This window comes from Fusarium flagelliforme (assembly GCF_020744385.1).
Source record: "Fusarium flagelliforme strain FIESC 12 MPI-CAGE-AA-0113 chromosome Unknown B0J16scaffold_6, whole genome shotgun sequence".
Taxonomy (NCBI): domain Eukaryota; kingdom Fungi; phylum Ascomycota; class Sordariomycetes; order Hypocreales; family Nectriaceae; genus Fusarium; species Fusarium flagelliforme.
The window spans coordinates 1,620,166-1,642,894 of record NW_025763508.1 but is presented as its reverse complement, the minus strand read 5'-3'; the positions used below and the strand labels follow the sequence as shown (position 1 = coordinate 1,642,894).

General features: G+C 49.2%; 4 protein-coding genes and 1 non-coding gene across 5 annotated transcripts; 1 reads left to right on the top strand and 4 right to left on the bottom strand.

Moving 5' to 3' along the window:
• Window positions 1-645: 645 nt before the first annotated feature.
• B0J16DRAFT_347156 (Alpha/Beta hydrolase protein) lies at window positions 646-2,883 on the top strand. Its single transcript, XM_046128535.1, has one exon. It carries the CDS (start codon window positions 1,088-1,090, stop codon window positions 2,846-2,848), a length of 1,761 nt encoding a protein of 586 aa, XP_045980117.1. The 5' UTR covers window positions 646-1,087; the 3' UTR covers window positions 2,849-2,883.
• Window positions 2,884-3,244: 361 nt separating this feature from the next.
• B0J16DRAFT_t239 lies at window positions 3,245-3,335 on the bottom strand. Its single transcript has one exon. It is a non-coding gene; the product is annotated as a tRNA-Pro (tRNA).
• Window positions 3,336-3,395: 60 nt separating this feature from the next.
• On the bottom strand, window positions 3,396-6,768 carry B0J16DRAFT_172844 (peptidase family M1-domain-containing protein). The gene is made up of 3 exons (XM_046122443.1): window positions 6,380-6,768; window positions 4,398-6,326; window positions 3,396-4,350 (listed from the first exon to the last, which is right to left on the bottom strand). Exons 1-3 carry the CDS (start codon window positions 6,481-6,483, stop codon window positions 3,741-3,743), a joined length of 2,643 nt encoding a protein of 880 aa, XP_045980116.1. The 5' UTR covers window positions 6,484-6,768; the 3' UTR covers window positions 3,396-3,740.
• Window positions 6,769-7,594: 826 nt separating this feature from the next.
• On the bottom strand, window positions 7,595-11,173 carry B0J16DRAFT_172747 (T-complex protein 11-domain-containing protein). Its single transcript, XM_046122442.1, has one exon. It carries the CDS (start codon window positions 11,064-11,066, stop codon window positions 8,022-8,024), a length of 3,045 nt encoding a protein of 1,014 aa, XP_045980115.1. The 5' UTR covers window positions 11,067-11,173; the 3' UTR covers window positions 7,595-8,021.
• A 2,058-nt stretch (window positions 11,174-13,231) lies between these two features.
• B0J16DRAFT_357426 (uncharacterized protein) lies at window positions 13,232-16,213 on the bottom strand (the record flags this gene model as incomplete). Its single annotated transcript, XM_046129540.1, has 2 exons — window positions 13,232-14,248; window positions 14,297-16,213. 2 exons carry the CDS (start codon window positions 16,211-16,213, stop codon window positions 13,232-13,234), a joined length of 2,934 nt encoding a protein of 977 aa, XP_045980114.1.
• Between the last annotated feature and the right edge of the window lie 6,516 nt (window positions 16,214-22,729).

Sequence of the window (22,729 nt, the reverse complement as noted above, 5' to 3'; positions counted from 1 at the left end):
TGAATCTGGCTGAACTTCTCACAATTGATACAACTTCCCTTGATAATACGAGAGAAGATATTGTACTTCTAGACCGACATTTGGATCTTATAACCCCGCATTATTATTTTTCTTATACATGGAGAGAAACGAAACGAAACGTGGTATTGGATCTGTCGTCCCGTGTCTTGCGGGGCCGACGATGTGATGTGGTCCGTCCTGTGAACGAAGGGCATACCAGACAGGGTCAAGGGTCTTGAAGAGATATAGTACTACCACTACCGGCAAATACAGTACCATACCTTGCATACATAGAAACTTGTTACCGTACCCACCATCTTCTATAAACTGCATACGAACTATTCTTCCTCCGATGAAACCTTTTTAATTGCCATCTCCACCAACCAGAGCCTAACAAACCATCAACATCCTTCAGCTGATCGTCGATCCTTTCCTTCCAACACACCATCTCATCCTCCACCACGTGCTATTCTACCTGTTAAACTCCAGCAAAAGGCAGGATAACTATCGTCTACCTCGGTCGGTCTCTTATTCTTCCCCGTGGGGAAGCGGGGAGGACAAAAGAGCCCTTTCGGTTTATCACGACTCTTTGGGCATAGACAGGTGGGTAGCAGAAAAGTTATTCTCTCTGCCAAAATAAAGCTACCTAAACGTTCGCCTAAGCTGGCATAAGATGATTAAATTATTTCGTCTCTTAGGCTCTTGGCGGCTAATTCTTTTGACACCATGAGGGGATAGACTAGACATTGAACGGCGATGGCTTCCTCTTCGGAAGGCCAAGCATGAGAAGGAAGTCGACGTCGCCCAGGGTTCATGGTGATCAACGTTGATGCCAGAGCACTGACTTACTTGTCTTGTCAAAGCGGTAATTTGTATGGAGAAGACGGCTCGTGGGAAGTAGAAATGTTCAAAATGAGCTCTTTGCCCACCTTGAGAATGATCTGCGGTCTTGACTGAGACATTGGGAAGCATCTCAAGAAAAGCATTCATACTTCGGTGTCCATCATCCGGTAACCTGGTTCAGTCTTTGTTACTGTCTTCTTTCTCAATACCTCTAAGCTTGAGTTTACTCGACTCTAGCTTCACCATGAGGTTCTCTGGTTTTGTCTCTGGCCTCAGCCTTGGTCTCTTGACTGCTGTGTCTGCCAGCCCAGCAGCCTTTCCCGCTCCAGCCTCGATCCCTGACGCTGCTCCTGTCTCACCTGCTTCACCAGCCATTGAAGAACGAGCAGCCAAAGTCACCGTCGCTGTTCCTTCTGGCACAATCATAGGTTCTAGCTCTGGAAAGGTTGACTCTTTCAGAGCCATTCCCTTTGCGGATCCGCCAGTTGGTTCTCTACGTCTCAAACCTCCCAAGAAACTATCCAAGCCTCTGGGAAAGTTTGACGCTTCAGGACTTACTGGCCCGGCATGTCCTCAAATGTTTATCTCGAGTGGAGGTCAGGATGTCATTACGGAGTTTCTCTCCGACTTCCTGGCTCTCCCCTTCCTTACACCCATCACGGGCCAGGAGGACTGTCTCACCATGACTGTCCAGCGACCCGCTGGTACTAAAGCTGGAGACAAGCTTCCTGTTCTGTTCTGGATCTTTGGCGGTGGTTTCGAGTTGGGCTCGAGTGCTATGTATGACGGCACCAGCCTCTTAGGCACTGCCATGGGCCAGGATCAGCCATTCATCTACGTTGCTGTCAACTACCGAGTTGCTGGCTTCGGGTTCATGCCTGGCGCTGAAATCAAGAAGGACGGAAGTTCCAACCTGGGTCTGCTCGACCAGCGAATGGGACTTGAATGGGTCGCGGATAACATTGCCTCCTTTGGTGGTGATCCTGAAAAGGTCACTATCTGGGGAGAGTCTGCAGGCGCCATCTCCGTACTGGATCAGATGTGTCTCTACGGTGGTGATGCCAATTACAAGGGCAAGCCTCTTTTCCGAGGCGCAATCATGAATTCGGGCAGTGTTGCTCCCGCTGAGCCTATCGACAGTGCTAAGGGTCAAGCTATCTACGATGCCGTTGTCAAGGAGGGTGGTTGCTCTGATGCTTCTGATAGCCTCGAATGTCTTCGCGAACTGCCATATGACAAGTTCCTCAACGCTGCCAACTCTGTCCCAGGACTATTGTCATACAACTCCCTGGCTCTATCTTATCTCCCTCGGCCAGATGGTAAGGTTCTGCCCGATAGCCCAGACGTGCTCATTTCATCGGGACGTTACTACGCAGTTCCCATGATCAACGGAAACCAGGAAGACGAAGGAACTCTTTTTGCACTGTTCCAGCCCAACTTGACTACCACAGCCAAGTTCGTCGACTACTTGCAAAAGTTATTTTTCAACAAGGCCTCAAAGCAGCAGTTGACCGCTCTGGTGAACACATATCCCACCACTCTCAGCACAGGCAGTCCATATCGCACAGCCCTCCTCAATGAAGTCTTCCCCGGCTTCAAGCGCCGCGCTGCCGTCTTTGGCGATCTCGTTTTCTCCCTCACTCGCCGTGTCTTCCTGCAAATCGCCGCCGACAAGAACCCAGACGTCCCAGCATGGTCATACCTCGCAAGCTACAACTACGGAACCCCTATCCTAGGAACATTCCACGGTTCTGACCTCCTCCAAGTGTTCTATGGTCTTCTGCCGAACAATGCCATGAGAAGTATTCGAACATACTACTTCAACTTCCTATACAACCTTGATCCTAACAAGGGCGTTACCAAATATGCCAACTGGCCTGAGTGGAAGGAGAGCAAGAAGCTCATGTGGTTTGAGGCGGCGAATAAGAATAGTATCATCAACGATGACTTTAGGAAGGACTCGTATGAATGGATTGCTAGCAATGTGGATGTTTTAGTTGTATGAGTTATGGACATAGTAAATGAAATGTTTATGCAGTTAAATAGTAATGGATACCGATTAATATGTTCCCTTCCTTCTATCTTGCTTTAGTGATTTCTAGTACTTTATCTAAGAATAAACATACCTAGCTAGCTAGGTGTGTAGTCAGCCCAGTGGATAGTTTAGTGGCTTATGTATATTTAGTCTTTGTTTCATGTTAGTCTAGAAACTATGAATATCTATTAGAGGTGAACTAACAGCAGTCTTTTTAGTTAACGAAACCCAATCAACCAAGGGTTAAATGCCTGGCTGCCTTTCCCATACACCAACCAACCAGTCAGTATCTACCTATCTATCTATCGACAGCAAAAATAAGAAGATACTGTTCAGACTAGATCAAGTCTACAACAGCAAAAGGAAGGGTCTGGCCGGGGATTGAACCCGGGACCTCTCGCAAGCAATGCTATAGGGTTTTCCCTAAGCGAGAATCATACCACTAGACCACCAGACCGGTCAAACGAATCTGAAGATTCGCTCGTGTGATTGTTGGAGAATGGCAGCGAGACTTTGTCTTATATACTCCATATGACGGAAGACGCTTCTTCCATTGTGAAGCTGATCATTCTGTGACAGTCAAGGGGGCCAAAGTCAATTAGGTTATGCAGGTTTCAAATATTTTTTCTTGCAGATTGAGACGTCTAACGGTATCTTGCATTTCTTTTGTCTCTTCGGACATGCCATCGTTTGGACTGCCTTTGCTAAAGCTTAGAGGAGCAATGTCAAAGTTTAGGAGAGCTTGGCTAGAGTTAGAAGAGATCACAGGGGCAGCTTTGTCTTATTCAATTTAACTTTTATTCAATCAAATATGCTTGTGCTATTACAACCGCTCATTTCACAACATCTATAATTTACATAGTCAAGCATATCCGTGAGCATTGAGCCACTCCTTGAGCTTCTCAGAGTCACGCTCGCGGTAAGCAGCACGTCCGCGAATCTTGTCCTTGACAGTACCAAGAGTTCGGTTGAAGCTGCTTGTGTCCTTGTCGGCCATGAACTTCTCAATGTCCTCGACAGCAGCAACGTCAGTGAAGCGGCTGAGACTGAGGTTCATGTATCGGTCAACAACAACGGGGTTACCGAGCTTGGTGATAACGGCATCCCAGTTGTCCTTCATGAACTGCCACTGAACAGGGCGGCCAACGACGTTGTTAGCAACAGAGCCACCCAAAACGTGCATGTCTCCAGCAGGGACAGCGTTGGAAGGAGGAGATTGGTTGAAGTTGAAAGGAATGACCTCCTTAGTGAGGAGTTCGGTATCCTTGACGGTGCCAAGGACGCTGAGGGAGAGGAGCTTGCCATCGATAGACTTAGTGTTGGCCCACTCCTTCTTGAGAATCTCAACAGTGCGAGCGGGCTCCTTGATGATGGCAGCGCGCCAGACAGCAACACGGAGGGGAGCAGGGATGGGGTTAGCCTCGGGGTTCTCAACCCAGGCGTTGAAGCGCTTCAGGGCCTCCTCAGTAACACTATATCTGTTAGTAAAATCACAGGTTCGTAGATGGACAAAACTTACGCAGGGTGGCCGCTGGCAACAGCAACGCCAATGATCTCCTTTCGGAGGATGCCAGTGAGGTAGTCCTCACCCTCGGGGAAATCCCAGCCAACCTCCTTAACCTTCTGGTCAATGAGCTTCAGAGTGAAGTTGTCGAGAGCCTTCTTGATAGACTCATCCTCTCCGAAGACAGACTTGACACCACCAATGGAGTCAAGAACCTGGCGCCAGACCAGAGTGTGGGTCTCCTTGCCGAATCCCTCGAGGAAGGTCAGGAGAGCAGGGGTGGTACCGTTACCAGCAAAGGCAAGGTCAGCAGTAGAACCAATGATGGAAATCTTGTCCTCAGTGCTAAGCTTGTCAAGCTGAGTGCTCAGCTTGGCAAGACGCTCAGGGGGGTAGTTGACACGGTAGAAACCGGTAGCGCCGCTGTTGAGCTTGTAGAAGTCCTCATCGACATCACGGATAGTATCCTCCTTGGTGGTGAGAGACAAAGAGGCAATGCCGGCTTGGTCCTTCTTACCCTCAAGACCAAGAGGAACCCACCAAGTAGTGGTGTCGTCCTCGGGCTGGACATCGCCAGTGGACAGGAATCGGGACTGCTTAACAGAGATCTGACCAGGCTCCTCAGCAACAGTAAGGACAGGGTGACCAATCTTGGAGATCCAAGGGTGCATGAGCTCGGTCACGTTCTTGCCTGAGGCCTCACCAAGAGCATTCCACAGAGCAGTGGTCTTGGCGTTTCCATAGGCATGAGCCTTCAGGTAGTTGGAAACGCCCTTGAGGAAAGTCTCGACACCAAGGTGGTTGGCAAGCATGCGAATGGCGGAGCAACCCTTGAGGTAGCTGATAGAGTCGAAAATCTGGTTGACATCAAGAGCATCACGGACAGGAACGTGGATAGGGTGACTGGCGCGAATACCGTCAAGACGGAAGGCAGCCTCCATACCCTCGTTAACAAACTGAGCCCAAACTTGCCAGTCAGGGTGCAGGTGGTCAACAGCGTGCCAACCGACCCAAGTAGCGAAACCCTCGTTAAGCCAGAGCTCATCCCACCAGTCCATTGTGACGAGGTTACCGAACCACTGGTGAGCCAGCTCGTGGGCGACAACATAGGCAACGGCGTTCTTGAATCGGGGGTCAGAGGTCTTCTCATCGTAAAGGACCTGGGTAGTGCGGTAGGTGACAAGACCCCAGTTCTCCATGGCTCCGTGAGTGAACTCGTGGACAGCGATCAAGTCAGACTTGGGCAGAGGGTAGTCGATGTCGAAGATCTCAGAGAAGAAGTCAATGATCTTGGGGGCGTGCTGAAGAGCCCACTGACCCTGCTCCTTCAGACCACGGGTGGTGTAGACACGGACGGGGATCTGCTTGCCGTTGTACTTGCGGTCGGTGAAAGCCTCAATGTACTCGAAGTCACCGACAGCCCAAGCAAGAAGGTAGGTGCTCATGACAGGAGAGGTCTCGAATGACACAATGTTCCAGCCGTCCTTAGAAGGTCGAGTCTCCTTGACAGGCATGTTGCTCAAAGCAACCTGGTCTGAAGGAATCTCAATCTCGAAGTCGAAGGTGGCCTTGAGGTTGGGCTCGTCGAAGCAAGGGAAAGCTCGGCGAGCGTCGCAAGCCTCAAACTGGGTGCTGAACATGTAGTGCCATTCGCCATCACTGGGAACCGAGGCGGAAGGAGTCTCTGCAGGCTTGTACTTGCTGCGGTAGAAACCAGCCATCTCATTGTTGATGATACCCTCGAACTCGATGGTGATAGCAGCCTTAGAAGCAACGGGGAGCTCCTCGTCAAAGGTGATGGTAGAACGTTGGGCCTTGGCGTCATAGTCAAACTTTGTCGATTCTACCGACTTTGAGTCGATAGAGACCTTGGCATGAGAGAGCTTAAGTTCGAGTGTGTTTACGATGATTTCTTTGGTAGGCTTGGTGATTTCCGAGTCGATGCTGTGAAGTTGTTAGAGCTAGCTTGGCGGGTGAGGGGTAGATGTAAGACGTACGTGACGGTTCCCTTGTAGGTCCAGTTGGTGAACTCGAGGTCCTTCAAGGACAGCTGGTAGTGCTTAGGCTTGACATTGTCGGGGAGAACATCGCGGTCAGTCATGGTTTCGTTGCGGGCGAGTCTGGCGTGGGCGGAACAAGCTCGATCAGAGATCTTGGGAACAAGACTGAAAGTGGATAGGTTAGCAAGCTATAGCTCTGAGCTTTAGCTTAGGTAGCAAGAGACACAAGAGTCCAGCTTCTGTGATGATGAGATGTTCAATTGAACAAAGGGTATAAAGATGATGGAAAGTGATGGATGGTATGGGAATGAAAGGAGCAAGAATTGGAATTAAAAAGAGGCAAAGGTAGGACAGATTAGACAACAGCGTGATGATGCATGACCGTGGGATGGCTGAAGGCAAAGGACCCCGCGGTAGGTGGGGTGTGGGCCCCATCCATCGTCCATCGCCCATCCCAGCGGTTTTGATGGGAGGGGCAATCAATCTGCAGCAGGAAGGTGCATAACATCCACGGGACTAACGTACCTCCGTATACCGATCGGCATGACAGGCCGTCCATTATCTCGGCGAGCGTTGGATGGCTTGGTCTGACCACCGTTTATAAGTGAAGTCAGGCCTCGCGCAGATCCAATTCCAATACCATAACCGTTGAAGATTCCTAGAGGAGCAGAGACAGAAGCAGCCGAGGCTGTCGTCTGCCGTGTAATCACCGATAGTGGGCTACAGCAGCTCCACAGGCGTTGCTGCTGAGCCAGATGTCGCAAAAGGCCCTTGGACGACGACATTTTCAGCCCCGCGGTCGTCTGCGATGCGATGCGCAGTCGCAATTGGGCAGGTCGTTTGACGAGGAACTCTTATGGGATTGGGATGGAAATTTTATCCTCTTTTAGACCCCCATTGATGGCACTTTTGTAGCTGCCCCCGTCTGTTGACTGTAGATGGGATGCTATGTCGAAATTTTCGGGCCAGCGTGAAGCTCAGAGCCGCATTGCCGGCGACAAGCGAAATGATAGATAGACCGTGTGTGTGTTGTGTCATGACAGTACTTTGCACTGTGCATCATGACTTGGTGATAGGGTAGATTAGCATTGAGACACAAGGTAGTTAGTTATCTTTTCGTTGTCAGGCTCTATATTTCAGGGAGTTAGAATAAAGTACGTAGTCCAAATGCCAGTCTAAGCCAACATAAAGCGACTTGATTTTTTCATCTTTTATGCTCCCGGCGACATAATATTTTCACTTCGTGTTGGCTTCAAGTATAGATAACATACCCAGTATGAGCTGGGATTTCAATTCTCATCAAAACAAACGCACTTGACGTGTATCTATCGCTCCGGTTGAAAATATCATTCTATCCGCTATTCCAGCCAAAAAGCAATGTTCCGAGACCCGTGAAACAAGTAATTCATCAGCGCTACCATGACCTCTTGAAAGGTAAAGTTGAACCAGATCCCACCAAGTGAGCCATATTAGCTATCCATACCAGTGCGCCATGAAAGCCAAAATCAAGTAACGCTTCCCAATAAGAGCAGATCCAGTCCTTGCCAAGGTGAAAAGCCAAACGCTAACCTCCATATACCATGCATCCGTGTTGCTTGCCCTTCTGCTTATCAAAACACCTCAACTCATTATGCGCTGTCTAAGCTGACATTTCGTCTTGCTCAACCTTCGTTGCTACTGCGTCCCACCAAGGTCCATGGGCTGCCCTGTCGACAGTCCCAATCTTCTCTAACAAATTCGAGATTTCTCTCACCCGATCGACAAACTCAGAAAGACCAAGACTGGCCAGCTTCTCGCCTGCATTATTAGCAGCCTTGACCTTGTCGCTTGCCGATCCAGCAGCCAAACGGGCAAGGATGTTACCACGAAGACGAGTGAGCAAAAGTCGGAGAACAGGTTCTCTTGGTTCGTTTCCATTTTGTGCCATATCTTGGCTGGCAGTCAGAACCTTTGTGACAAGGGCACGCAGGTGACCTTTGGTCGCTGTTGGCATCGATCTACCAGACTCGAGAGCGGCCATAGTGCCATCCAAAGTAGTTTGAAGAGGATGACCAGCCTCTAGTACGGCCATAATGCGGGATGCCTCCATTTTCCAGGAAGACCGGACGTCACGCTTCAGCAGGTTTTTGCACTGTAGCAAAATTGCACCCGCTGTGATGACCCGCTGGATAGTGGTGGAAATCTGACCAATGCGGCTGTAATCCAATCGAAGCATCTCTGGCACTTCTTCAATGGGAGTTGGCGAAATCTTGGTGAAGATATCGACAAGCATCTGCGCGTAGAATCGTCCAGCTGTCGGCCGTGACCGAGGATGGTTGATTCTCTCGGTGTCCTTTTTGTAAACTTCTGCCAGAACCTTTGATCGCGAAGCCTTCCAGGTCGCCTCGGCAGCTGAAAGACCAAGCTGATTCTTTTCCACATCCTCGGCGAATTTCTTGGCCTCGTACGGAGCTGCAGACTCAATGAGCTGAGGTGCAGCAATTCGCATGAGGTAGTTGATGTAGTCGCAAAGCATTAGGTCAATGAAGCCGTTTAGAGCCTCAACTCGGTCGATAATATTACCGTCTGCAAGCTTGTTCTGGATCAAATCTTTGACCTCTTCGTCTCGGAAAGGAGCACACAATTTCGGCAAGAGAGACGCCATGGCAGTGAAGAACTTCTCATACGAGAAATTACCCAACGCAAACTGCCTCTCCGCCATCTCAGGGTCCAGGATTTCGCCAATGAGGTTGTACAACGAGTTGCCAGGCTTGAGTAGACGCTGAAGCTTGTTTTTGATATTACTAGCCACAAGAGCGAAGAACTGAAAGTTGATGGCACTGTCGTCGCCCTCCATTGTGGCACGCATCTGTGTATACATGGGCTGTTGATGATTTGACTGTTGTTCCTTATACTCATCCGAAGAGAGCTGATACTCCTTATTGATAGCCAACTCGTGAACCACGATCCTGTTGTTAGGCAGTAACCCATTAAGCCCAGTCTTAGGGGCAGGGGCCTTCTCCTTGGCTTTGCTGGCAGGCGTCGCAGGTGGCGTGAGTGGTTGTGGTTCCGACGAGACCAGACTGTTGGCTGTCTCGGATGCTTCTCGAGGCGCATTCTCAGCTACGCGGGGTTTTGTATCGCCTGTCTTCTTCTTGGCGGTACGAGACTTTCGGGCTTCGGCTACCGCGTCAAAAATCATCTTCTTACCCTTTTCTGGGCCAGCCAGCTTTTTGATACGCACAATGAGCATGAGCTGGTTATCCTGAATGCTCTTCTTGTAAAGGGCCGTGGCAGCATCGTCGGTCGTATCCTTAACTGTCTGATAGATTGCGTCAAGCTCGACGAACTGCATGAGCATGACCTCAATCAAGGCATTGGAGTCTCGAGACTTCCAAGCGATGAATGCGTTATAAAAAGTGGCGTACGCCTCTGGCAGAGTCTTCTTGAGCGCCGGCGGCATTGTGTACTTGTTGGCAGATGTCAGACGAGAGAGAATATTCTCGAAAGAGATAAGCACATCTCGTGCCTTGCCGACCAAATCTTGTAATTGGGGATTAGCCAGATCTGTCGAAGGCAGACGATGAGAAGCAAGTGCATCGACGACCGCCTCGTCGCCGTTATCGTTTTTGTTGCTGAGGACCTGGTTGGGATGACCAAGAATTAGGAAGGCACTCAGAAACGTGCGAACAGCGGCCATCTCGCCAACCGAGCCCGTCTCGCCCTCTTCAAGACCACACAGACGAAGTAGTCGTGCTGTGATAACAAGAACCCTTTCTTGGGCCAAGACTTCCACGACAGTATCAAAATCTGTATCCCTGATCCCATCAACAGTCAGACCAAGGTCGTTGAATTCGGTAATAGCTCTCTTGCGGAGGTAGCCGCGCCACCACCATTGAATGCTGGTTGCTGCTTCTTCGGTGGTTGGCTTGCGTCTCTCTTGCTCAAGGTCAGGCAATGAGTCGGTGGTCTTCCTAGACATGACACTATGCCCACGGCTTCGCTTGGACGTGTTCTTGGTTCGTAACTCCTCCCTCCGCCTTTCCGCTTCGGCCATTCTCTCGTCAATTTGAGCCTTGATTCTGGCCATGTCTTGTTCTCGTTTCTCTCTCATGAACTCGGCAACTTGTTTTGCTTTCTTGACTTCGTCTGCGCAGTTGGCGACAATTTCTGCCAGATTGCGTTCCCTGGCCTGCTGTGCCGCAATAGCCCGCTCTTCGGAAAGCGAAGGATCGCGATGAGTCGCTTTGGCGAGGGCTGCTCGAAGACGAACCTTTTCGGCATGTGCTGCTCTATCAGCAAGCCGAGCCTTGCGATCCTCAATAATAGAGGCGCGACGGAGGTGTTGAGCAACATGCTTGCTCTGTTCACCTCCACGGTGACCCGATGGTTGGATAGAGGAGCATCGTGAGTGTGCGGATGAAACTGAGTTGCGGCGCGATGAGGCAGCCGAATCTCTGCGGCGAGTCTGCGATGGGCGATAGAATCGAGCGGCGATGTGGGGAGGTGGTGTATATATTCTCGAATCGTCTTCAAGGACGTCATCCTCGTCGTCAACCTCAGGTGGAGGCATAGACAAATCAAGACCGTTCTCCATTTCTTGATCAGAGAGCGGTCCGTTGGATTCTTCGATGTTGCGCGACGGCTCTGCCAGGTCGTAGGAGAGGCGGCGCATCGTATCGGGGGCTGTTGGCAGCTGTGGCATGACCACGGCAATAATAATTATGCAGTAAAATCGATCAAATATCAAGCAATGGTGGGAGAAAATGCGATCCCAATATGGGGGATATCGTTTCGTGGTCGACGCCCAAACGGAAGAGGTCGGACTGGGCGCTGAAAGCGAAAAGTCAAGAACCAGGCGCCGTTTCGGCCAGGGCAACTCTGGTGGCGCAGTGGGATCTGTGGGCAGTGGTTCTGAATCAGGGAGTCTCACGTCCGCTAAACGAGCCCACCAGGCAATATGTGCGAGGTTGGAATGAAGGAATGCGCAGTGTATCGCAAACGAATCGTATAAAAATGGTGACGATCACCAAAAATGAGGGGAAATGGAAAAAGATAAAGTATTGTACAAGCCTGGTATTATTAAAGCTTACAAAAGCGAGCGATCTTGATGAACAAGGAGAAAAAAGAAGTGTGAGGTTGGAGGGAAACCGGCGAGAAGATACCAGATGGAGGCGGGGATGGATGGAAAGATCCAATGGAGCGCGAATCCTTATCGCACCTGCTTGTTGCGCGCACTTGCACTTGCAGTCCGCAAGGAAGGTCAGGTAAGTGGCGTACTGTCGAAGTGCCGCTCTTTCCGCACTCTGTACTGCTTGTGATCGCAGATGCGACACTAATAATACAATACAAAACGATGTTGACGATAAAAAGGAAGGCACCGACCGACATAACACAACCCACCGCGACTGCCTTAAAGGGTCCTGCACCAGAAAGCACGTAAAGTGGGGTTTATCAAAGGAAGGTTCCAGTTGTTGTTGAAGCATGGACGATTTTTGTTACAGGGCCTTACCTTATTGCATCCCTTTTTCCTTGGAACACATTGTCTTGGGCCTGTGAAACTTTGACGCCCCGGCTCCGTGGACACGACAGGGCATGTGCCAGAATCCTTCCAGGGCACTCTCCACTAAGGGGGATCCATTCTGGGGGACTTTCAAAGACTTGGCTACAGCGGAAGGCTCCCGTCCAGTCCGAGCACGACATGCTGCTCTGGGCTGCTTGAGTGCTTACAGCGAATTTTCAACATTTTAGTTAAGATGAGCTCTATCCATTCAAGAGAACCCACCAGAACTATGTCTCCACGGATTATCAATCACTCCAACCCAATCTAGCCTCATCCGTTTCTTCCATGACTTGGTGTAAGTCAAGTTCTGCAGTACACTACAAGACGCAGTGAAACGAGGCCCTTTTCTCCACGGGTCACGCCCGTCTCATACCCCAGCCATGTCATTTCTATCTTTGGTTTACTGGACCGGAAGCCCCCAGATTCAAATTCATGCATCTTTGACGACGTCATCACACGTGTTTCTCCCCTCTCATGACCACCCCCATAAGCCATGGAAGGTTGTGCATTGAAAGCTCTCCTGTGATACACAATACTGCCTGTAATTGGACGTCTTCAATGATGCTAAAGTACTGGTTCAGAGACCAATAGGAATATCTGAAGCTTCTCAGAAGGGTACAGCATATGTTGAAGGATCCTACAAATAAAGTAACCTAAATGATGGTCTAAGATAGCATCAAGTGATCAAATTATTCCGTCTCTTAGATATCCGCACTTTTGATATTCATGCCAGTCCAAGTATGTCTTTTATAGCGTTGGTATCTGTTAGAAAAGTCGGTCGCCAAAGGCCTGTCATAGTTCAACTGTAACGTTAACCCGTTGGTCAGGTACCAAATCGACTGTTCTACAACACTCTTTCAACTAAGCTCACATCTTCAAAATTCGTACACACGTGCACATCATAATACAACAAACCAGTCAATCAGTCACGATGCAATAAACGTGCACGCAATGTAGCCTTTTATTGATCCTACTATGCAAGTCCCATGTTCCCTGCAAGGTTGCACTGTTTCCCTCCCCGACATCCCTTTTATTCTACTATACAGAAACCAAGAACCTTGTCCCACTACTGGCATAGTAAGTGTCAACTAAAGGTGTCCCCTCCGTACCGTCATTTTTTATATAATGTTCCCTTTCATAAGCATCGCATGCTCGCTGTGCTAGCATCCTGATCAGAATCATACGCAGCTGAACCAATAAACGCCTGTAACCTATCCACCCGTATTCCGTTTGTCGCATTATTACATATGCCTATGCAATTGTTTGTGCTCCATAAAACCGTTACTTATTCATGATGCATTCTGGTCTTAGTGGCGAAGGCTTCCACTTCGAAGTCGACCGTTGGGAGCGTTTGACCCTCGTTCGTTCATTCTTGTTACCCATTCAAGAACCGTTTCGTAACAGAGAACGTACTGTCTGAGACTTTGCACCATGCTGAGTCTCTGTTCTCGGAAATCCTCCACCGTCTTCTGAATCAGATCCACGCTGTCATCGTATACCCAGTCCGTATCAATGTGGGCGCCGCCTCGAGCTACCTTTCTTTCCATGCTCGTTCTCTGACCAGGGGTGTAGAAATTGAAGTGCTTCGTAGATCGAGGCGAAGTATCCATGTGCTCGCCCATAGCGACATCTCCATCATGATCGCGTGATCGTACCGAATCTATCTTGGCTTGTCTCTGACGCTTCAACATGTCAATAACACTGTCGACAGTGCAGAAAGTACCAGTGCGACCACATCCAGCAGAACAGTGTACGAGCATTGGTCGCGCACGAGAATCGGCCTCCGGCTCGTCGTACCAGGTGATAGCAGGCGGCTCCAAACTTGTGATCTTTGATACTTGAGATGTCTCAACTGGCAGGGCAGAACGTTGCATCACATTGGCCAACTCCACAAGAGCCAACAAGTGCGATGGCTGAGCGGGTGTTCCAAAGTCGGGCCATGAGGGGAAGTGCAGGTGCGTAATCTCTCGAATGGGCGCAAACGGATGAGAAGCGTGTGAAAGAGCAAACTTTCGGACGATCACATAGGGTGCTTCAGCTGGAGCGCCTGGTGCCTTGGGTGTCTGGTTCGGGTCCATGGTAGTCGTGGTGTGAGCGCGCTTCCTACCCGCCTCGCTATCCGAGACAGATGGAGTATGGTTGGATTCGGACCTATGCTTATCAATGTCAAGAGATACCTTCTTCTCAGACAGAAGCTTGAGTCGAATAGCCCCAAAATCTCGGCCCTTCCAGTAAGGGTGACACTTGAGCTGGCCGCCCTCGGACTCGGCGGTCAACATGACTACGACACGCACATCCTGCTGCCAGATAACAGACCAAAAGTCCTAAATGAAAGTTAGTGAAATTCCGTATGCTGTAAGTGGCTGACATACCTCGAAGGTGGCGGGGAGGGGTCCCTGGGTGGCGATATACTGCTTGTTGCTTCGAGATGCTTTGAGATGACTAGCGTTGATGTAATCGCATGTTCCTTCGGGCTTTTCTTGCAACTTGACTCGAGCATGCTCGAAAGGCAAGATATCCTTGTACCTATTCTTGACCCCCTTCTCAACACCGCAAAGCTGTACCTGGCTTCGCTTATCTTGGTTGTGAGGGTTGAAAGCTGCGTATGCTGCCTTCATTCGAGATTGCTCATCAACCTCGATGTGCAAAAACTTATCTGAAACCTTCTTTCCGTGATCAGGCTTGGCAGCCGCCTCTCGAAGCCAGCGAGGAAGAGAGGGGGAATCCAGTGCAGAAGGTCTTGAAACGTCCAATTGACCTACACCGTCTGCAAGGTCCATGTTCTGTCGAATGTTGGAAAAGAATGGGTTCACATCGTTGCTGGCGTTGGGAAGCATAACTCCACCAATGACAGGGGCAATTCCTCCATGGCCAGGGCCGGGCTTTCCAGGTGCTCCAGTAGCTGATTGATGATCGACAAAATCGGGAAAGTTCTCCTGGAACGAGTTGAAGCCACCCTTGAGGATGCACGTGCCGCCAGTGTAACCCTCGTTCGTGAATTTCTTGATCATGTTCTGAGCAGTAATCGCATCTCGCTTATCGGAAGCATGAGCATCATAAACGACAATGTAGTCTGTCTCCTTCCATGTGTCAAACTTATCTGAATCAGCGCTGCTCTGGAAAGTCTGCTTCAGTTTTTGGATGTTGAAAGTAGCTCGCTTCAGAAGAGTGGTAGGGATGCAAAGGTTGAGAGCACCCTGAATCCTGGACTGGGCGTAGTTTTGAGAGGACCGAAGGTCAAGAAGAAGTAATCGCTCCTTCTTTACGTTCTGAAGCATGTCTCTTAGCTGCTGTCCGGCGATCATGTGTGGTTGTCCAGGCTCGAGGGTTGCTGGTACAGTGGCAGAGCGGTGGATATCTCGAGCATCAGGAGGCTCGGGGCGATGTTCCATGACAGACAACCTGGGGTCGCGGTCTTCAGACCGAGTTAGACCTGTACGGTTTTGAGGAGGATCCATTGGTAGAGGAGACCCGAATCGTGGTAGGTTTAGTGCGGGAACATGGTAGTGAAGAGACGATTCAGAATTACGCTTCGAGTCTGATGAAACATAAGCCGAGTCCTGTAAGCTGTCCTGGTCGATGTCCATTCTACTAGCTGGCCGAACATTGGCAGAGCTCAATCCCCGACCAAACGGAGATGGCCCGCCAGTATCGCTCCCGTGGGTGTGCCATCTCGGTGGTCGAGGGCGCACAGGTGCGACTCCATTTGATGTCACTGAAGGCTGAGCATAATGACTTGTCGAGAGAGCAAAAGACTTGCCCCGATTGAAGTCTGCCTGTCTCCTGAAAGCCTCGAATTCGGGATTGGCGTCAAGAGGAACCTGCTTGGGGATGGCGGCTTGGAAAGATTTTACTGATGACGATGGGCTCCAGTTGTCATTAGGGAGCCCTGAGGAGGAGCCCCCCTGCTCATTGGCTGACTCGACAATGAGACCAAAATAATTAGGGCTTGGTGATCGATTATCGGAGACTACACGAGGTGATAATTTGGGTGGCGGGTGGTTCTGGCCGACTGAGTATGGCATTCGTGGAGAGGCGAGAGGAGTCGAGGTTTTTGGCTGCTTAGTAGGCCGAAGCGACTGAGAGTGAGAGTGAGAATGGGAGTGTGAGTGTGAGTGTGAGTGGTTGAGGTTGTATGAATTCGAGCGAGAGTGGGAAATAGAATTAGAATGAGACTGCCCGACAGGGGAATATTGTGCAGGAGTCTTCATTGTATAGTGTAATGGCGTTCGGTCGCCTGGTCTAGTATCATGCATAGCGAAGGCGGTGATCGGGGTAGTCGACGTCATCTCTGAGGACGCAGGGGGCAGGAGGGACTGAGCGAGGCTCATAAGGCCATGGTGAACAGGCTGAAAATTAGTTTAAGAGAGTTTGATTGTGGGAGTTGACGGTTATTTGAAGCAATAACTTAACTACTGGAGTCAAGCTTCAGCTAAAAAGTAGAAAGTATGTATAGAAAGGTATGGTCAGGGTCTTGGAGGGCGAGAAACCTAGAACCAAGGAGGGTGCGGCTGGTAGGTAGATTAAGGAAATGCAGTGCCACTGTAGCTCACTCAGATAAAGATGAGAGACAAGACACGCACAAGCACAGGGTCAAGAAGCGGGCAGAGGCAGAGGCAGAATAGATAGATGGTGGGGTCTTTTTTTGGTTCTGGTTCTGGTTCTGGTTCTGGTTCTTGGGAATCCCTGGAAAAGAGACTTGACTTGGAAACAAGCCAAGAGAAGGGGGGGTATAGTATGAGGAGGGGGGCGTTTACATGGGCGGTTGATGTAGGGGTCAGGGCCGGGACCAGGGGGTGATGCGGTATCGTGACGAGACGGTAGCCGAATTCGATGAAAGGGTCCTGACGTGCTTTGACCTCAGTATTTAACGGAGAGAATTAACCCGAGCCCAGTATTAAGGGTGCGATATAGTAACTGCATATATGGATGGTTTTGAGAGAAGATGATGATTCTGCTCAACAAAAGTAGACTCTTGCAGATTGTATCATCTATACTGCAACAATATCACAGTCGGGATACTGTAAATGGTGATAAACGGTGGCAAGAAATCACAATGAATGGGGGTCGCAGGTCAAAATAATGCCGTTACGGATCCAGTGGGATGGCGACGGTGGCGTCTGACGGACGATTGATGACGTGGGGTGGAGACGGGACGGGAGAAGAAAAGGAAGATGAGTTGATGAGAGGAGAAGAGACAAACAAAGAGAAAATGTCAATCAGACCAAATCTGCTGTACAGTAGCAGGCAGGATCAACAGATGGAGAAGAGCAAATTTTTTATTCCTTTCCCTCTTGCCTTTTTGGACAGTCAGTGATTAGTATTCACTTCTGTTCTGGCTTTCGCCTTCTAGAAGAAGCATGACAGCGATTAGCAAAGCAACTGTCACAGTAAAAAGTCATCAGTGGCGTTGAATAAGTCTGCAACCAGTTGAGTTTGTCATCAGCCTCAAAAATACAAACACCGAAACCGAGAGATTCTACGACAGCTGTCAAAGAAATAAAAATAGTAAAATGGAATCCAAAACTGTCGTTTACCGTTTTGCTTGTCCTCGTGCTACGTCTCTCTCAAGGCCAAGACTGCGTCAGCATGGGATGGTACAGCATGGGCAGGCAAGTGGACCAGCGTCGTTCGTGTGGGGAGACGAGAGGACAGGCGATCCCATCTGCTGCAGACCATTAATCAGTTAAATGCCTATCCCATGCTTGAGCATACACTTGATATTTAAAACTGGGAAATCTAATGCTTGGGGGTTGGCCAAATCATTCGATTATACCGGTTAATGGAAGTTATCACGAGATTTGCAAGGATTTCTGCATGCAAGAAGGGACCTCTCGCTACTTTTGCTTCTTTCGATAACCCTAAAGAAAAGCATAACCACCATGCAAAAAAAGACAGAGTGTGCTGTTGTACTGTACCGTAGTATCAACCACAATCTAAGCTTTTTAGGAACTCGCTCGTCACGGTAGTGACGTCGATCACAGTTGCGCCTGTCACGTCAAAGTACCCATTGCTACACTGGCATCTCCCCTTTTCTTCTCGTGTTAGTTATGACTGTTCAACCGACTATCTCATAGTGGCATGTTTTGAGCATGAAAGGTGGTGGGTGACAGACAAAGACAAAGAGACAATGCTGCAGAAGCAGCTCCAGGTGAAAACGGTCGTTGGGGTTTGGTGTGGTCGCGTGTAGTAAAGATCATCCAAGCGAATGGACGCTTGTCACTGCTGAGGTAGCACCGGTCCGGAGTTACGTCTTGTGAGTGTGTGTAGGACTCGTTACGATATCACTCACTAGAGTCAGCCGTGCAGATGTGCAGGACCCCTTGAAGATCACTATTATGTTCGCATTCGCACACCATTGTTCTAACTCGTTGAGATGCGAAGATTGTCTATCATTATTCACTGCAGATCCGGCGGTAGAAGGGGACTTGTATCTGGTGTCTGTATCACTTTGTGTGTAAAGATCTGCCTGTGAATAGAGGAGAAAGAGGTTTTTGGTCAATCTGAATAGCTATGGATCTATCTGAGACTGTTATTCAACTCTATTACACTATCTAAACTGTCAAAGATGCAAGGTACCTTAATATCGAAAAGGCCCCAATATCAGATATAGCAGAGGTATTATTGAAGCTTGACAAGAATTAGTACTTAGCTACTCCCCAGCCTTGCTGAATGTCACGTACTGTATTCCCCCTAATCATGACCCCTCCTCGTATCTTAGCGAAGAATCATTCAACAAAGTTCAATTGAATCTCCGAAATGCCATCATCTTTTTTTCTATCCCTTGTCTTTGTCTATCAAGATCATCTCCCCCGCTGATGTTCGCTATTAGACTTTCCCCTCTCCTCTCAGGTGGGTAACAGAAGAATTATCCTCGAAGGCTTAGGGCGCCAAAATAAAGTAGCCTAAGTTCTTTTCTAAGCTCGCATAAGGTGGCTAAATTATTTCGTCTCTTATGCGGCGGCCAATCCCTCTGACGCCCTAACACCTCTGTCGCTGCACTGTCTCTCCCCCTGACTATATCGTCATGGCAGCGTCAAGGGTCCCCACCTGGAAAATATGGAACGCTTCAGGGAGTGTGCAGCTGTTTTGTGTTTCCCCTCTGTCACTTCATCCAATCAGAATTCCGCGTGGCGCCGTCGTCAACGTCACTGGTCCGCATCCATGTAAGCTAAAAAAGCTGGCATCTTTTTTCTCCCGTTCAGATTCTCCGCCTTTTTATTCAAATACCCATCCTATTGCCAACCTCTGACCAAAAACAGTGATCGCCCAGAGTCTAGAACGGTCGTGTTGGGGAAAAGACCGCGTGTACAAACCATACTTCGTGTTTCCTCCAAGGCAGTACAATATTCATCCATAGATTAATGGCTCAGCCTCGACATTTCCTCTCTGTATCGGAGTCTCGACCATCGTACGAAACTATTTCTGCGACATGACGTAGTTTGTGATGGGTTCGGTACAGCATCTCCGTTAAAATCTACCGTTTTGACTGCAGTTGTACTGAACATGAACGGAGTTTCAGCTGAGAAGCAGCCATCAGAAAGCTGAATAGGAACCGAACCAACCCTCCTCCCGTTACTGTCAGAAAACGGCCGCTCCTCCGCTCCGCTTCGCTAGTTTACAGAATCCCTAGTCTAGTGCTCTGATCTGTGTAATGGTTTTGTTTCAAGGCTGGATGGCTTATGCCGCAAACCCCAGCCATCGGCCTCTGAGATGAGCTCAAGGACCTCCGCTTAGACAGAGCTTGAGACAGGGCTGACTTGGCGATTTGCTAATCGTAAGTGAAGCATAATGCCCATGTCCATTTTCGATTTATTAGCAAGGGAACTCTTATGCGAGGATCTATGATCGTGGTCTGATGCGACCAAGCTCACGCTATGCCTGTGGCCCCTGTCGTCTGTGTCCGAGTCACGACAATATTCAACGGCCGAAGCTTAGCAAGCCGCGTCCCAAAATCCGAGTCAATCTGGCAGTCCTTAGGTTTTCCATTCCAGCCTTGCCCGAACATGGCTGCCGTTTAACCACATCGTCTGCCCATCCACCACAGTTAGTTACGGTTGCTGTTTGAGGACCCTGAATCGGCACTAAGGGCACACCCTTTCTGATGGAAGCCTCAGACATCCTCTCACCGTCACGTCCGTCCCATCCACTTCGGAAGGGCCTGGACCCTGAGATCATCCCCCCTAGATGGATGGATTACCAAATCAAGAACTCAACTAGGTTGCACGCGAGTACAGCAGCTCATCCTCTTCGATCAGCGGCGCTTGCTAATCCAAAGGGCTTCCTTCTCGATACTGTATCTATGTAACAGCAAAGCAGCTGTAGCATCAGCAGCAATTCCGATACCCTGGCCTGGCCTGGCCTCATTCTTCATCCCGAGACTCGGAGCTTGAGCTGCTAGTCTGTCCTGTCGTGCCTTGTCTTAGCTTTTCCCAGAGAAAGCGCATGATCGAGTTTCGACAGTTACAGTAGGGGAAAATGCACAAAGTGGAACTTCTCGAGGCGAAAAGAAGTTTATCCCCTTACCGCTAGTTGTTCCCAAGAAGATGGCGTCCGATTTCCCAGCTTCTAACGTTAGTTAGCCAAGCACCCTAAGGCCTTGAGGGCTGGTGCCACGAGAACGCCGCCTCACCTGGCAAGGACTAGCTTCATCGCAGCAAGGCGGACCCTTGAAAATCTGACTTTAGCATCTAAAACGCGAGGGGCAGCACTGGGCACGAGACTGATAGACAACACGACAACTGTAACCTGACCAGGATATGCCTGGGCAATCTGGCTCTTAGGTTTCGTCCGATATATGGGTTTTCCAACAATTCTGCATTGTCCCCCACGTGGAGATTGCATTCTGAGAGATGCACATGGCTATCGAGTCCCGACTGACACTGACACTGACACTGACAACCGCATTCCCAAAGTCCCCAGTGCCTGGTACAGCCCAAGGCGTACAGGTCTATGCGGCCTCAGTGACGTAGGTCAGGCCGTTCTAGAATGCTCAGGCTGTGCTTCAGCTGTGAACAACGCATAAGTCAATGTGTTCTAGACACTGATTATGACATCGTTGACTCGAGTTGAGCTTCTTGGTTGATATGTTTGGATAATTAATGTCTCCGAGGTTTGATACATCAATTGTGGTTCAGTTATCCCTGTCGTAGATGAGTCCAGGCATGCCGATCATGCAAGTAGAGAGACACAAAACAGTTCGTTCGTCTTTCTAAAATAAGGCATGTGAAATGAATGCATTTTTAAAAAAGTTACATGCCCAATTTAGGAAAATGGGGTGCGATATGGAAACAACATCTCCTCGCTTCCGACTGGCTGGGTATATCGGTCGAGATGGTTGGTACCCTGATCTCCGGACATTCTTCAACAGCACGAGTTGCTAGAGGGTGTTTTATTCCTGTTGTCAGGTGTACGATTCTTTTGTTGACTTAGGTTTTCCAACTGCTAAACAAGGCCTGTCCTCGAGCTAATTCGATGCTCGTATAGACATTACTGCCTTGCGCAAGAACTGCGTCTGTATTACGATATTCTAGAAGCCAATCAATCACTTACAGCACATCTCGATCTTAAAGAAGCTATCTGACTATCTCTCAGCACAGGGTCCAGACCTCTCGGTCCATCTCAAGTCTCAAAACCACCGAAGCCTCACTGACTCGCCATAATGACACAGTTCGTCATGAGCACATCACAACTGCCCTCACATACCAGCATCACGATCTTCTCTCCAGATCTATCTCCCGAGAGTCCCTGGTCCCTGTACACCGCCCAGCACATCAGCTCATTATCACCACTAGCCCAATATCCAACTTGATCTTACAAAAACTCAAATTTTCAAAAAAGATCAGGCTTCACCGGTAGAGCAACCAGTTGACCAAAGCACCAAGAAATATCCTGTTTCTTACACATCTTGGCTCTGGGAATACAAGTTGTTCGTACCTGGGAATCACGAATATGTTAGCGTGACACACGACTCGAGGTCTTGAAACCCGTGCGGGTAGTCGGGGCGCCCGGACGGCGTCAAGTAGAGCTTGTGGAACGGGTCGAGGGATGGGTTGGGCTAGACTCAAGATAGTTGGTCCTGGTCGATGCGTCGAAAACACCATGGTTGGTAATAGTTGACTGATACGGCTATACAGAAAGCTTCACTTGTGAAACATTATGATAATTGATAATAAGATATCATAAAGTTGAGGCCATCTCAGGCTTCTTTAGACTAAATATGACAATTTGTTATAAGCTTCAGTTCAGATGAATGTCCGCGTCATGTTGGATTTCCTGATAACAAGACAACCACTCTCCCATGGTCCGGGTTATCAATAAATGACAAGCATCAAGATCACCTACAGATCATCCGATCTTTTAGTCAAGGCATATATGTCTAAAACACTACAAATTGGCATCTAATGTAATTAAAAAATAACATGAACCATGGCAGCTATCTTGCTCCTCCGTGACTCTATGTTCTTGCAATTCGCCGAAGCCCTGTTTCCTTGCTAAATTAACATAACTACTAAGTCAGCCTCGACGGAAATAACTTCGTTCTAAAATGGCGTCTTGGCCGACACTTCACGGGACATATGTCTCATGTGCCAGCGGAGCGGCCGCTCCGGCTCGAGGGCATCATCAATATGGCTTTGAGGCTTGAGACGTGTAAGAAAATCCAATAAACCAGCTGATGCAATTCAAGACAAATTTCCATGTTTTTGTTTACTGTTTACCTTGAATATCGTATCCGGTCCCTGAAGCCACCGTTTGCTGGGCATGCAAGGGGTAATTCTTAAAGATACGCCTTCATGAGTCTGATC

Bases quoted from the DNA above. Each gene is read 5' to 3' on its own strand.
- B0J16DRAFT_172747 (XM_046122442.1), bottom strand. From the start codon at position 11,066: ATGCCACAGCTGCCAACAGCCCCCGATACGATGCGCCGCCTCTCCTAC.
- B0J16DRAFT_347156 (XM_046128535.1), top strand. From the start codon at position 1,088: ATGAGGTTCTCTGGTTTTGTCTCTGGCCTCAGCCTTGGTCTCTTGACT.
- B0J16DRAFT_172844 (XM_046122443.1), bottom strand. From the start codon at position 6,483: ATGACTGACCGCGATGTTCTCCCCGACAATGTCAAGCCTAAGCACTAC. The intron at 6,327-6,379 runs GTACGTCTTACA...ACAACTTCACAG, and splicing joins ACCTACAAGGGAACCGTCAC to CATCGACTCGGAAATCACCA. The intron at 4,351-4,397 runs GTAAGTTTTGTC...TAACAGATATAG, and splicing joins GTTGCCAGCGGCCACCCTGC to TGTTACTGAGGAGGCCCTGA.